Raw genomic sequence first — 14,692 nt, 5'->3', positions numbered from 1 at the left:
AGCAGCCCGTGAAGAGAATGTAAATATATCTATCTGCTCTGGACTGTGTGCTGTGAGCAACCCCCCTGAAAGCAGCAGTGCTATCTGTACATCAAGCATAGGGAAACATCCTGTTAGAATTAGGGACTGGGACCATCAGGATTAGCATCCTTCTTTGGGATCATGCAGTGTTTTGACAGAAAAGCATGAGCTGTGGGATCACAGAAATCCTACATTTTCCATTAAAAACATATTAAAAAATCCTTGAGACTTTGTGAATCAGTGCCAACCATGAGGATTAAAAGAACTAAAGCATGTAAACATTCCACTAGACTTATCACACAGGAGCCCCTAAAAAAGGAAAGCCAAACAACTCAGATTACACTGTTGTGTTTAATTAGTAAGATGAGCTTCACTTTATTATATTTAAAGGGCTCATGTGAAAACATTTAGGCCCTGACTGATGCTGAAAGTACTGGTAACCACAAGTAAAAGTTAAAGAATTTTCTGCTAAGCTGTCACTAAGTAATCTTAAAAAACAGGAGGAAATATCACCACATTTAGAGGAAAGCAGTGATACAAAGTGTAACATGATAATTCTAAGTCTTGGATGGAACTTACAGAGAACATTGTTCTTTTGCCCACAACAAAAGAGTCTTTGTAGCAGACATCTTCCACCGCTCCTTAATTTTAGCACTTTTTTTAGCTGATCTGTTTGCCTTTGGAGAGGAGTCAACGGCACTTGGACAATCAGGTGAAGGCTGATTGTAGGTACAGGCAAGTGTCCTGGCCAGCTCTTCAATCTGTCAGAGACGATGGGAGACTAAATGAGGCTTCAGTGAGAGACTCCCAAGGCACCAATGGCAGAACAGCACAGAGAACCAGACAGGACTCAACCACATGTGTAACAGTAGCTTCCCTGCCCCCCAAACTCAAACCAGGCTTTTTAATCTGCACAATCTGAACCATTTCATGCTGAATTCCCATCTTTAGGCAATTTTTTGGCAGAACATATTCACCCAAAGACTTCTGTGTTATGCTGTGGGTACCAGCAATGACATCAAGGGACCTTCTCACTCAATTTCCACTCTAACCAGTGACAGCAGCCCATGGCATTGTGTTTTCTGCTGTCAGGAGTGACATGTTCTAGGCATAGTCAGAGTTTGCCTGCTCACTCAGAGTGCAGGAAAACCTACCTGACAGACCTCAGAGATCCAGAGAAGCCTGGTTTAGGTAAAAAGGTAATTGCACAGGCCATAAGCAGCACAAGACTCTTTGGCATCAAAGTACCTCTACCACAAAAAATACGGGCTAAATATTTTCTAAATAATAGAAAACTTTGTTTCTTAGTGCTTTCCTGAGCCTCAGTCACCAGTCAGTGCATCTACATTATTTCACTGCTGGGTTCTCCCTAGAAGCCAGCTTGGCTCCAGCACCCTCTGCAGCCCTACACGATGATTAAATCAAGGCCCTGTGCTTTCACACCTCCCCATAACCTCATGCCATGCAAGGTGCACACTGTTATTGTATAAGAAACATGACTTTGACAGCCTTTGTGTTATTTCAGGTGCCAGTACTGAAACAAACAAACAAACAAAGAATTGTACATTGTAAGCACAGTCAGCACTGAGGAGCGGGGCTGCCTCTGAGAGATGGATGTGCCACTTCACTATCTGCCACTATCTGCTCTTTTTGGAGTTCAATCATTACAGACCTTAGATAAACAAAATTTAGCCCATTTTTTAACTGGTTACTCAAAAAAAAAAAAAAATCTCAGTATCTTTTGCTCCTACCATTTGCAGCTGGATATTGTTCATCACTGCCAGCCCTGCACTGGTGCATCTCCTCCTTGAGATGTCACTTCCATATGTCAGAAAATAATCTTTTGTTCTGTACTAATTCATCTTATTTAGCCATCATGTAAGTCAACACATTTTTGTGATTTTCCCCTCTACTAAAACTCTCTTATATCACTGAAATACTTACATGAAAATGAAATATAATGGTCCAGATTAGGCCAAGCACAATGGAAGGTCTTCCTTCAATAATGTCAGCTACATGAATATTTATGAGCTTCAGCTAAGGAGGGGAAAAAAGGGATCATTGTTAACAAAGAAAATGTTCCACCAGCTAAACTGGCTTTAGTTGTGAATTTTGAAGTTAATACTCACTGATCTGCTCTTTAAAAATGTCAAAGCATTTTCTATATTACTTCTACACTGGAAGGTATTAAATCCTTTTTCCCGTGGCTGCAAAGCAAAAAAAAAAAAAAAAAAAAAAAAAAAGTTATATCTTCAACTGCAAAAATTAATTTTATTCTATATTTTGAAAAGGGAAGTCCGGCAAAAATTCACAAATTACTTTGGATCAACTTACTTCAGCATGTTTCAGAGTCAATGGTATAAAAATAAGTTACTTGGAACTACCTCTATGACTCCAGAGGGATGATTCATATGGTTGCATTTAAGCATATCCAGAAATCTTTGCTGGAGTTGACAAAGGATTGAGGTAATATTTTTATTACTCTTTCTTACCAGATGTTGACCTGAAAGCACTTCCAACAGATCCAGAAGCAAATGTCCTTGCTGTATGTCTGTGTACAGGTCTGAGACAACGTAAGGAGGGGTATGCTGCAAGATAAATTTCAATCTTTTGTCATTTTGAATTCAACACACTAAAAAAAATCACAGATTACTCTGCTGTTAAATAATGTTTAGCATCCTTTATTTTTTTCATTAAGCTGCAATAAAAATCCTGCATCTAAACAGCCACATCCTGCTTCTTCTAACCCATTACTATGTTTGTGTCTTATTCCCTCTCCCTTGTCCTGCCTCTGTGTTTTATAAAGGTAATTTTAGGCCTCACTTTCAAGCACTAACATTTTTCAAGGAGGTCTGGGGCAAAAGAAAAAAAAATTGAGAAAGGAAAAGCTAAACTAGGCAGTTAATTCATATTTTGAGATCTTAATCTTAAGTACAAATTTGAGTATAGAGCTGCATAATTAAACCTCTTTTCACCCACACAACACAAACTTATCATGAGCTCAGCAGCTTCTGCTCAAGGAGGGACCAAAACCAAATTATTTTGTTTTCACCTGAGCAAGTCAGAGCCCCAGCACATGCTGCAGGAGCTGTTTCTGAGAGCTTAAAGAGCATTTCCACTACTGTGTGGTTTGTCTTAATACTTACCAGACACTCAGGTCATCTCATTAAACTCATGTTCTTGGATTGCATAATAGAATAACACTTACCTAATCCCAGTAAAACCAACTGTAAACTCAGAAACTCGTAAAACCCTGAGACATGTGCCTCAATCCACCACAAGTTTTACCACATGAGTAAGGAGAGTGACATCTACACAAAAACCACCTCATACAAATGTCATTGGACATGTCCCAATACGGTGCTGTTGCACTTACTAAACAAATGCTTCTCAAGGCTACTTTTCCCATCCAGTGCCTAAAAAAACTTGTACTAATTTTGTTTGTTCCTAAAAAATTTAATCTCTAACCAGCATATCTGAATGCAAAAGGCATGTCTTTGCTAAAGAACCCCTGTTTACCTTTGCCAATATTGAATTTATCCAACTAGTGAAGGTTTTCTTCTGTGTAAACTCTCGCTGGACTGGAAAATAAAATCAAAAAAGAAACCAAAGTTAATGGAAAAAAATGATCAGGTTTTATTCCTCTTTCCCAAAATGCCACATGGTATCCACCTCAAACCCGAGGTCTGTTCTTCCAGATATTAAGTTACTATTTAATATTAATTTTTCTCAACTCTTGTTTCATAGATGATATTTTCTTGCTTGCTGAGTTGCAAAGACCTCTACAACCATCAAGCATAACCTACAGGATGCAGAGAATAACTAATGAAGGTTTTCTCAGAAGCTCAGCAAATACAAAGAGCAGTGTGAAAGCATAATTCTACAGAGAAGTATGTCTGCAATAGCTCTGTCCAGTCCTAAACGTTCCTTCAAGGACTCAGGGCCACCATCAGTACAAGATACATCCTGGAAGTTGGGAAAAGCCACGCATTAAGCTGGATGCAGGCTGGAGTTAGGGGATAAATGCTCATCTGTAGGTGAAGCTACACCATGAGAAATCTTTGCTGACTGAAGGGCTGGAGAGAGGAGGCTGTCATGGGGAAAGACAGCCTCTACCTGCATCCTTTCCACTGCTGGGCCCTCTCTGAGGTGTACAAAATATTAATCCAGATGATGCCTCAGGTTTTAGCTTTTATATTTTTCAGATTCTGTGCTGCTTTAGTGTGTAGTTCTGAGATTCATATTAGGGGATGGTGAGCGCTCATCACAGAGTAGGGAGACAAAACAATTCCTTCTCTAGCTGGGGACCAAGGATAAGTGATCCAAATTTCAGGCCCAAGAGCATAAACAACGTGGGTTGAAGAGAGAAAAACAAGAAGGATGGGACTTCATGGGCTGGAGCTGTAATCGGACAATTAACCCCAATATATGCAAGTGGACCAAAACTTGTAAAAGTGAGAGAACCTGTGACTGGTTGTCCATTTTGTGACCATTTTGGGTTCACCTGGGGTGTAGCCCTGGCTGGGCTCTTGCACTGCCCAAGGTGGATCCATTGAGGCCTCCTAATAAACACCTACTTTATTCTTTAGCTCTGTCTAGCCTCTGCTGTAGGTCAGCCTTGATAAGGCATCACAGCCAAAAAGGAGCACACAGGGTGTTAATACAGGCAAGAGGAAGAAGAAAGTGCTTGAACTTGTGCTGCAGCAGAAAACAGTGACACGGATTCAAAGCATGACCCAGTGACACAGAGGAGCAGCTCTGCACCCAGGGCCCTCGTGGTGCCACACAGTGAGCAGCCACCAACCAGAGCTCTGCAGGGAGACAGGGAGCTGGTTAAGCCCATGTTTCAAAAACCAGAGTATTTGAACAGCTTCTCACACTTGCCTGTGGGCAGCAGAGATGAAGGAAAGTCCAGTTCCCCCAGAAGGTGAAGCAGAGGGTGAGCAGCAGAGTTGGAGCAGAGCAGCTCCCCAGCCCCATCAGGGGCAGTGTATTACTTGACTTGGCAGCCCATGCTCCCTCCCAAAATATCACTCAATTCCCAAGACACACCACAAAACCCACACATCCCTAGGGGCTGGAAGTCTGAACACAGGTCTCAGGTGACAAACAGAGGTGCTGGCCCCTGAGATGATGGATTCACATTTGCCACATATCAGCCATCCCAAAGGCTCATGAGAGCCAGCCTAACACAAATTCCCTTTTAACTCCTTTTCCACTGCAGCCTTGACTGCAAGCATTGGGGCTGGCTTCCCAGAAAAGGCTTGCATGGAGAAATAAATTTGGGAGACAGGGTGGGAACAGACCATCTCTTCTGCCTCTGAAAGCGTGCTCTTGCTCAAAAGATTGAGAGAGGGCAAGCTTGACATTGTAAGGAATGTGCAAGACTTCTCAGCAATAAATATGTATGTTTTGGTAGGCTGGGCAGGATGAAGGATACCAAAAATACCATGCCCTTGGGGGAAAAAAAAAAAAAAAAAGTTGACTGTTCTGCCCATGAAAGTGAAAATGCCACTCACAGGAAAATGCCCCACGCTTTACTACACTCTAGAAATTAGCAACCACAAACCCCAGTCGTGGGGTCTTTTCATGATCCAAGACAGACCAAAGGAGTTTCTGGGCCGCTTCATCAGCTCATGAAACACAGAAATTCACTCAAGGATAACCTGCTCCTCACCCCACAGGCCGCCTTCTGCCTCGCTGGGCGGGTGAGCAGCAAGAAAAACATTCACATTACCTGCGTGGAGCACTGCTTTGCATCCTGTAGTGAAGACATCCTTCAACAGCCCTCTGCTAATCTGCAACACCACCCTCCTGTCAGAGCATGAAGCAGACAGTTTCCCCTGCTGGCTGGGTTGTTTTAGGATTCTTTCTAAGCATCACAAGATTGCCCTCAAACAGTAAGATGAGGGCAACCTTAATGGACAAAAACGACACGACAAAATTGGGTTTTTTCGGAAAACAGAAAATTCAGTGTGCACAAGGCACACAGACCAAACAACACTAAATGCTCACAGGGAGGACAAAAATAGCATGGAGATACTGGCTTCATGTTAGCACAGGAGCCAACCCCACCCTTCAGCTGAACACCACGTGGGAGCCAGTCCAATTACCCAACCAGCAATTATTGAGTCGCTGCGCTCAATTTTATCGGGCAGGCAAGGCTGGCATTGCTAGCACTGAAAAGGGACAGAGAGCAAATATTGACTGCTCTGCCTGACGCCAGTGACTCCTGCAGCTCTTGCCAAACACACACTGCTGCTGCTGATTTGAAGAACTTGCATTTGAGGTCAGTTACAGATGGTTAGGATGAGCCACTTGGCCTTGTTTTGGTTGACATGCATATTAAAATGCTTCATTATGCAATAGGGGCCAGATACTGCAAGTGTTGATTCACGTGGGCAGCTCTCAGGCAAATGTCTCACCTGGTGAAAGTACAAGGTGGTTATTCCACATGTAACAGCACCTTAAACCCTTCACAAGCTACCTAACACAACCCACTGGGCTGTCCTCCAAGCAGCTGCTGCCTCTGCTGCAATGTGCCTCTTTTTTCCTACCAAAACAAATAATAATAATAATGGAATCTCTTCCCGAATTAATAGCAGAACTCCATGCTTGCCAGTATTCCCCCAGCTTGTAGTGCAGCAGTCAGGGTTTCCGTGCCACACACACTCAGTACAGATGTGCTCCTGGCACCGTGGCAGGCGGTTGTATTGCAATTTTCAGGCTGAATGTATTTTCCCTCCCAGCTCCCCCTCCAATGCTGCTGCTCAGAGGTGCTAATGATTTAATCAGGCTCTCCAATTCTTATCTCCACCACGTGGTTAATTAATACAGATTTTTATTTTTATGAGGGTGAATGGATTCTTTGTTAGGCCTTTTTGTAGGACTCTAACTGACCTCGGTTTTCTCTTGCCCTAGTTTTCAAAATGTCACTGACCTAGAATAAAAAAGCTACAAAACCCCCCAAACCCTGATCATCCTCTTTACTTTGGGTCAAAACTCACTAAGCTAAAAAGTGCATCTGAGAGAATAGAATAAGAACCTGATAATCTGAAAATACCCAAAATCTATCACATTTCACCCTGTGTGAACAACTCTTTAGGGAGGAATAACACATACAAGCAATGTGTCACGTAGGATAGCCAAAAATCAATACACTCTGCTGGACAATGACTGTTTTATTCAGTAATGAGCTACCAACAAGTGCTACAAATCAGGCTGATCATTAGGAGCACAGGGACACGGCAGGGACCATGTGAGTGCTGAACTCTCCCAGGAGGGAAAGGAGAGCAGCAGCACTGCCAGCCACTGCTTTACTCTCAGCTTTCCTTACACTGTGATGCAGAAAAAACAAGACTTAAAATTAGTCTACTCTCCCCTTCTGCCTTTCATGCCTCCCTTCCTGAGGTGGGGGAATGGCAGCTGCAAGGAAAGCATCATCTCCTCCTTCAGCAGGGAGCTGGGGGAAGCAAATCACGGCAGAACAGATGCAGCCTGTCCATCCACAGACATCAAACAGCAAGGAGGATTTCTTCTATCACAACAACTTGTGTATCACTGCCAGTGGACAATTTACAACTGTATGGACTCTTTTTTAAAAAAAATAAATGTAAGCAATCACTTTAATGAGCACAAGCCTGTCTGTCATCTTCTCATCTCTGTACCAGGAGGAATTATCTCTTGTGTATGATATTTTTGTATCTTCCTTTCACCACTGAGGAGTGCAGCAGTGTGCAGGGAGCTCATCAGCAACAGATCAAGAGAGCTGCTGTTCACAACACAGCGTGTTCACAACCATGTATGCAGGGACAAAGGTGGTGTTGGGCTAACTCCAGCCCCAATGCCCACAGACAGCCACAGCACCTTCCTTATTTCAGTTTCATTCAAAATAACAATTTCCACACTCCCTGACAGCACAGCAGAATCAGCCAAAGGATGGGCAGCAGGGATAATCAGGAGAGCTCCTTCAAGACAGCACTGCTGGTATGAACTAATACACCAAGCAAGTACATTTTTTAAATGACTGGAACCATCAGAAGAACAATTAAGTACTTGCAAATCCAAGGAGAGAGTGAGCAATTAACCCCCAAGCCCTTTGTAAAGTTCCTTCCCTTCCACCCAGCAACAGTTTCATGTTCTGCAGACAGGAAAGCAGGAAAAAGACTTATTTCCAGCATTTATGTTCAGCAACATGGTGTTAAGCAATTAAAAACAAACACAGAATTCTTTATCAAGATTGAGAAGTTTACCCAAAACCCAATGAAGATGAGGAAGATACCTCTACAGGAGGAATGGGTCGTTTCAAATCCAAATATACATAAATATTAACTAAATCACTACTATCACATCAGTGAAGCAAGTGGAAACTTTCTGCACTACTTGTTATAACCTCCTTTTCCTTTTGAAAACCAGTTGTTGAGTTTACCACAAGTGCTGCTACACCACAAGTGTGTTCACACCAAGCTTTGCCCTCCTGGCTGTCTTAAACCTTTTTGCTGTTCTCATCATCAGGATGCTGGAGCAGCCCTGGTCTCAATCACCACCGTCTTCCCTGCCACCACAAAGTGATGTTTAGTACTCAGGGGCATAGGCAGGTGGAGATTAAATTCTTAAATGGCACCAAGTCACATCATCTACATATCAACATACTTTTGAAGATAAACCTTCAAGTGGCTTTTCTAACATTTTCAAGAAAGTGAACAGTGAAACAGGGATCTGACTGTAGTGACCTCACAGGTGCCTCAGGAGCCATCCACTCCTTCGGCACCTTAATTCCAGTTTTTAACCAGTTGTGCACCAGATAATGCATTTAACAAATTGCAGTTTACCTAGCAGGGAACACTTTTATGCAACTATACAATCTATTTTTTATGTTAGGCGTGTGAAGCAGACAAAAATACCCATGACTGAATTTTTTCAAGGCAGTGTCATGTGTCAGTTGCCTCTCCAGTGCCATCAGCCCTGTCACATGCCACGAAGCTGTGCAGTTACAGGAACTGAGAAGCAGCTCCTCACCCAGGCAGCATAAACTGGGAATAAATTTCTGTGCAGCTCCTATGGGAGCTTTTTGTAAAAGTCACTCTTGTAAAACTGTAATAATTATTTAATGGACTTTCTTAAATCGCTCTGGTAAAGAAAAAAAAGTGTAGCTGCAGTAAGCAAGTGGCCCCATGAGAGGAGATATAGAGTTAAAACAAAAAAAAAAAGCTGAGTAAGAACTATTAATTCACCTTACCTCTGGATGAATTAAGAGGGTCTCAAAAAGAAATACCCCTTTACTTAGAGATGAATACAATCTTCTACAAGCCACACAACAAAACCTATCCATACACATCTCCATAGTTTCAATTACACTTGAACAGAAATCATTCATGAAGGATTAGACATAACTGCATGAAAATAATATAATTCATGTTTTAACACTAAACTCTCTTCAAAAACAGCTCTCTTCAAAAGCTCTCTTCAGCTGTAGCAACCACATTCCTATATTATCATGCTTTGGGTTACAGTAATAAACAGTAACACACACACAGATTAATAAGCGCAGCCAAAAATTAGGACCCCTGCAGTAAATTGAACAGTGAAAGAGTTAAGTACATGTCCCAAACTCCAAGAGTTAAAACACTCTTGTGTTTGAATTAGCTCAGCAAGCATGAAAAGGGAAAACAGAGTTCTGTACAGGCTTGGTGGGAAGTGCCACACACAGGGGTCTGTTTACTATCCCAGGGAAGACAGGGAAGGATTTGTGCATGGGACAAAAAAATCGAGGCTGAATCCTCCCACAGAGATTTACATTCCAGAAGCAAGAAATAATCTGGCTTCAAGGTGCACAAACCCTGCAGAGCTCCTGCTGCAGCCACCCATCCGCGAGCAGCCACGCGTTCCCCTCGCTGCAATCCCGTAGCTCCATCTCCAGCAGCTCCCAAAGCTCTGCCAGGAAACCCTTCTCTTACCGAGCAGCTGACATCATCTCAAGTAGCCAAAGGCAATTTTGGATGTTGACTGTGCCCTCCTCAACTCCCAGAAGGATGAGCAGCAGGCTGACCCCTCTCTGGGGCCAGCCTGCGATGCAGTGATGGGAGGGAAACACAGGAGGAGGAGACACAGGACAGGGATCCTGCTTCATTCCTCCCATGCTCATTGGCAGCCAAGCCCTGAGCTCCTGCCTGCTCCATCCTACACCAAAAGCGACTTCAGGTTTCAAACATGGCCCACGGTGCAGCAAAGCATCTCCCTGTCGAGCATCCTCTGTTCACCAAAATGTTTGCAGATTGCCTGGCAGGAGAAACCCTTCCCTTAAGTATTCCCCCACTGGATATAGCCATAATAGGTCCAGCTCCAGGCTTTGCACCTGCACTTTTACATGGCTGTGCAAGAATTGCAACAAAGCAATTCTGCAGCTGCTCTAAGTTGTGCTGCATCAAAAAACTGCAAAGAAGCAGAGAGTTGCTGAAGGAAAGAGCCCAGATAATGCTGACCTTAATCTGATTAAGTTTTATTATAACATCTGGGACAGAGGGAAGGGAAAAAAAAGAAAATAAAAGAAGCCTGCCAGTTCATGACATCATGCATTTTCATAGCAATTTCCATTTTCTTGGCAGGGAGGGAAGGGGTAAGTATTACTCTCATCTGGATATCAGTTTGAAAACTGGTAAAGGTTAAAGAGCAATACATAAATCTGAAAAGATCTGTATATAAGGGTTTATATTCTTGCAGCTTTTTACTTCAGCCTCACGATTTTGTGACTATCTTTACTGTCTGGAGATGGGGGCATTAGAAAACATTCTGCTTTCATTTCTTCACTTATTTTCTTCATGCTTTTCAAGCTTCATTAAGTCTCCTTAAAGTAATTAACTGACAAGAAAGATGCACTGAGAACTAAGTTACATAATTACCTATTTTCCAGTGAATTTCTTCATGGCATCTTCTAGGCCAAACACTATTAAGGAAAGTGAATCCTCACCCTTGAACACTCTTCTACCTAAAAACCCACTAACAAGCTTTTACACTATTAACCAACTAGCCATAAATTATTAGGAATTCTATAATAATTAGGACTCATAAGTAGTAAACTCTCCACTAATTACTTAAAGGAGATTGTTCTTTCCCTCTCTTTTCCTTCTTTTTCTTCCCAAAAGTGCTGTCCTCACAGAAGACTAACTTAAATAACAGTCAAACATACCTAAAATAACATACCTACACATGGTAGGAAAGGAAAGAAAAATAAAGCTAATGATTTTGTTACATTTTTTAGGGATAAACTTCACAAAGTTATATGACCAAACCAACTGACAAATTAAGTTGATCTTGCCCTAATTAACCAAACTAGACAAGTGCTCTATCCCCATGGGATGCCTTTCAGGAATAATGGAAGACTGGATCACAAAGAATTAAAAAGCAGATTAAAATATATCTAGCCTACATCCAGACTAGATCTCACTCCTGCTTTTTCCTTTATACACGTCTCCTGTTAGGCTCTGTATTATAATGCTGGACATATTCTTTGAAGCTATATCCCAGCAATTTGAAAAAGGAAATCATAGCAAGTTTTGCATCCACCTGCAGTCACACAAAATGTAAGCTGCTTTTCTGATAGTTATAAGCAACTATTCCTTGAATCTGAAATTTCTCTCACTGATTTAAAGCAGTCAATATCGCCAGCTGCTTCGCAAATCTCATCTCAAGATTCCTATTAATGGAAAAACCTGTTTCCTTGAGTGACCCTATTCTTCTTATTTGACCTTTGCTACCACAGATCTGTGAGCAGAGCTGCTAATGGTCCCTATATGTCATGTCAGGGAGCGTGTCTTTGGTGCTTCCTCACAGCTGTATTGCCATTTGCTCGTCTGACCCTGAGCAGACGCTGCAGCGCCACAGCTCCATACACAAAATGTGTCAGCACCATTTGTTGTGTCTTCCATCATTACAAAAAATTGCTCCTGTCACTTCTAAGGGATATCTCTGGATGTTTTACAACAGCCAGGCACAGAGAGCTTGGGCACAAGATTTGCAGTGCGTTCGTTTCAGCACAATCTAAGAGCTCCATTTATTACAGCAAAGTAATAATAATAATAATACAGTCATTTCAGTTTTACTAAGCAGGGCTCCTTCAATGAGATACTGACCAAAAAACTCAATTGTTTTTCAACACAAACACCAACCTGGCTTTTCAGAAAAAAAAAAAAATTTGAAAGTAAATCCCTGCCCTAAAAATGGCATGTAACTTCAAATCTGCCTTCAAGCTGAAGAGTGTTTTCCAAATCTGTTTCACAACAACAGCAATCTCAGTCTTTCTACCCAAGGCTGAGTTTGACTGGCACAACAAATGTGTGTCTGACAAGCTGTGCTTGGTGCAAAAGTCAGACTAGCTCCTGTCTGCTACAAGTTTTTGCTTGCTCTCCTGAAAATGCAATAACGAAGCAAAACGGAAGAAAATTCACCATTAGAGACACTTGGCTTTGGACTGCTATTAACACTCACTCGTCAAAACACATGGCTTCAACGACAGCATTAGTGCAAATATGGATCACACAAGTGACTTGGCAGAATATTCTTTTGCACCATCTGTTTTCAACATATTTGCTCTCCACGAAGCACCATGGAAATTTCATTGCAAGGGAGTTAAAAGGAAATAGCTCTGTGGAAACGGGAGTTAGTCCATCCGTTCTAGGATGGACCAGGCTCTAAACACATCAAAACCAAGCTTTTCAGCAGGGCTAGTCCTGCTGCCTGGACTTGCCCCCTTGATAGCCTCCATGAATATGTTCACAGCAAAGCCAACCTTCACAGAAAATTCTTATAGAAGAAAATTCAGCATGTAAGTTCTGAGAGGCCAGGTCAGATGCACTCATCATCATTTAACTGTCCAGGTAGATGACATTAAACTGAAATAATTAAAAATCAGCATTGAGTGCTTCCTTAACAAGTTATAACACATGACAAGTGTTATAGACTTGACCCATAAGAAATTTGTTTAGAAGCCACAGAAATTATCCCCACTTATCCCCACTGGTATATAGTAGTTAAAAACAGAAAAACAAAAAAAATAAAATAGTAGTGTAGAAAATAGCTTCATTAAGACAGCTCAATGCAACCACCTAAGTGTCAGCAAGCTGAAAACAAGGAAACTAATGAACTGGCTTGTTTTCATGCTGGTGGTTCCTTTCCAAAGAGTTTACAGCAACATGTATTCTGAGTAACAAAGCATAAGAACCAGTGAGCACATCAGTACCAAAAAAGGCAACTGATCTGAAAATATCACGAGAAAGTACTACAAGAGCTTATCTGTCATTTCCCTGCTGAAGCCTCTCTCCTGAAACACAGAAACATCTGCAAAGAAGCAGAGACATGAGCTAACTACACTCACCATTACCCCAGTTTAAACAGGTTTCTCAAAATTCCCTTCAACTTGTACACACAGCCACAGATTTTTGACAAAAATCTAAATTAAAAAGGCACAGAGAATTTCAGTGACTTACCTTGCAGCGTTAGATGCAGATCATCTATTTCAGAGGAAGCCTGCTCCTCTGTTGATGCAGATGACTGCTCTGATGCCATATTGAATTCTATGGTGATTCTTCAATCAATTTCCAAACTGAAATTATATTTAAAAAAAAAAAAAAGGAAGAAAATCAGTACAGTTTTGCATAAAAATTGATGATGCTCAATGATGATGTGGCACCAACATACACATTTTGTTTTGGGTTTTCCTCCCTTGGTCAGCTGTTCCCTCAGTAATACAGAATAAAGTGACTGTTCCCAGTGCAGGAACACAAGCTTTGGTCCTTTGACTCATTTCTAGCAGTGGCCAGTAACACTCCACAAAAATAGGATCCCAGTGGGTCTTGCCATGAAAACAAAAGCACCAGGATTAGGAAAATTCAAACACCATTGCTTTCTTTGAGAAAGCCAAGGTGACAAAAGCTCACATTGCCTTCTGCAGACTGGTAGCTACCAAACCTTGTTTTTTTAATCCTTTGTACCTTTCAGTTCTCCCTTCCTGCCTGGATAATTGTAACAGAATGGAAACAATTCAGGCAGAATCTGCAAAGATTAAGATGAAATGAAAAAGCAGCAGTTACCATATGAGAATCAACACAACTGCTGTCTCTGTCTGGTACCTTTTTCACTCTTCAGACCCCATGAAGGAGTTTCTTCTTCCAACTCTTCCATTTTCCTCTCCCTGGATACCTCCCCTATCCCTAATGCAACTTTAGAAAACAATATGCTCTATCTTCCTTAAAAAACTACAAGTGATCCTTGTTCTGCAGTATTGTTCAACTTGCCACTGTAGGAAGAACTCAATGCTTAAGATAGAGACTTATTTTTACCAAGAACTCAGAAGTTAAACATATTCAAAAAGTAATTAAGCTGAAATTAAATTAAGGGCTTACTCTTAAACAAGCTTTGTTACCTACACAACTGTAACCTTTTCACCAGAAGCACTAGAATTTCCACACCATATATTAATAACTCATCCACCAAGTATATGTCAAAATAAAGGGCGTGAATAGATGAGTCAGGAAATACAACATTAAGGAATGCCAGAGAAATTCTTACATCCATTCCCTTGTGCACATGAATCATGAGGCAGCCTTTGTTTACTCCACTCTATACTATTTTTCCTCACTCTGTCTCCTTCACTGAGCAGAAAGGAGAACATGCATTT

At 41.6% G+C, this 14,692-nt stretch overlaps 1 protein-coding gene across 1 annotated transcript in view; it reads right to left on the bottom strand.

The window, feature by feature from the left end:
- SYNE2 (spectrin repeat containing nuclear envelope protein 2) overlaps nucleotides 1–13,581 on the bottom strand; it is a 158,702-nt gene extending 145,121 nt beyond the window's left edge. The window contains exons 1-6 of the mRNA XM_053945765.1: nucleotides 13,503–13,581; nucleotides 3,541–3,602; nucleotides 2,514–2,609; nucleotides 2,151–2,228; nucleotides 1,966–2,058; nucleotides 601–782 (exon numbers count right to left, since the gene is read on the bottom strand). Coding sequence (XP_053801740.1) covers nucleotides 601–782; nucleotides 1,966–2,058; nucleotides 2,151–2,228; nucleotides 2,514–2,609; nucleotides 3,541–3,602; nucleotides 13,503–13,581 — 590 coding nt within the window. The remainder of the gene's footprint in view (nucleotides 1–600; nucleotides 783–1,965; nucleotides 2,059–2,150; nucleotides 2,229–2,513; nucleotides 2,610–3,540; nucleotides 3,603–13,502) is intronic.
- Between the last annotated feature and the right edge of the window lie 1,111 nt (nucleotides 13,582–14,692).

The sequence above is a fragment of the Vidua chalybeata genome, chromosome 6, assembly GCF_026979565.1.
Source record: "Vidua chalybeata isolate OUT-0048 chromosome 6, bVidCha1 merged haplotype, whole genome shotgun sequence".
Taxonomy (NCBI): Eukaryota; Metazoa; Chordata; class Aves; order Passeriformes; family Viduidae; genus Vidua; species Vidua chalybeata.
Note: the sequence above shows the minus strand (reverse complement) of the source record. Positions and strands in the feature narration are given on the sequence as shown.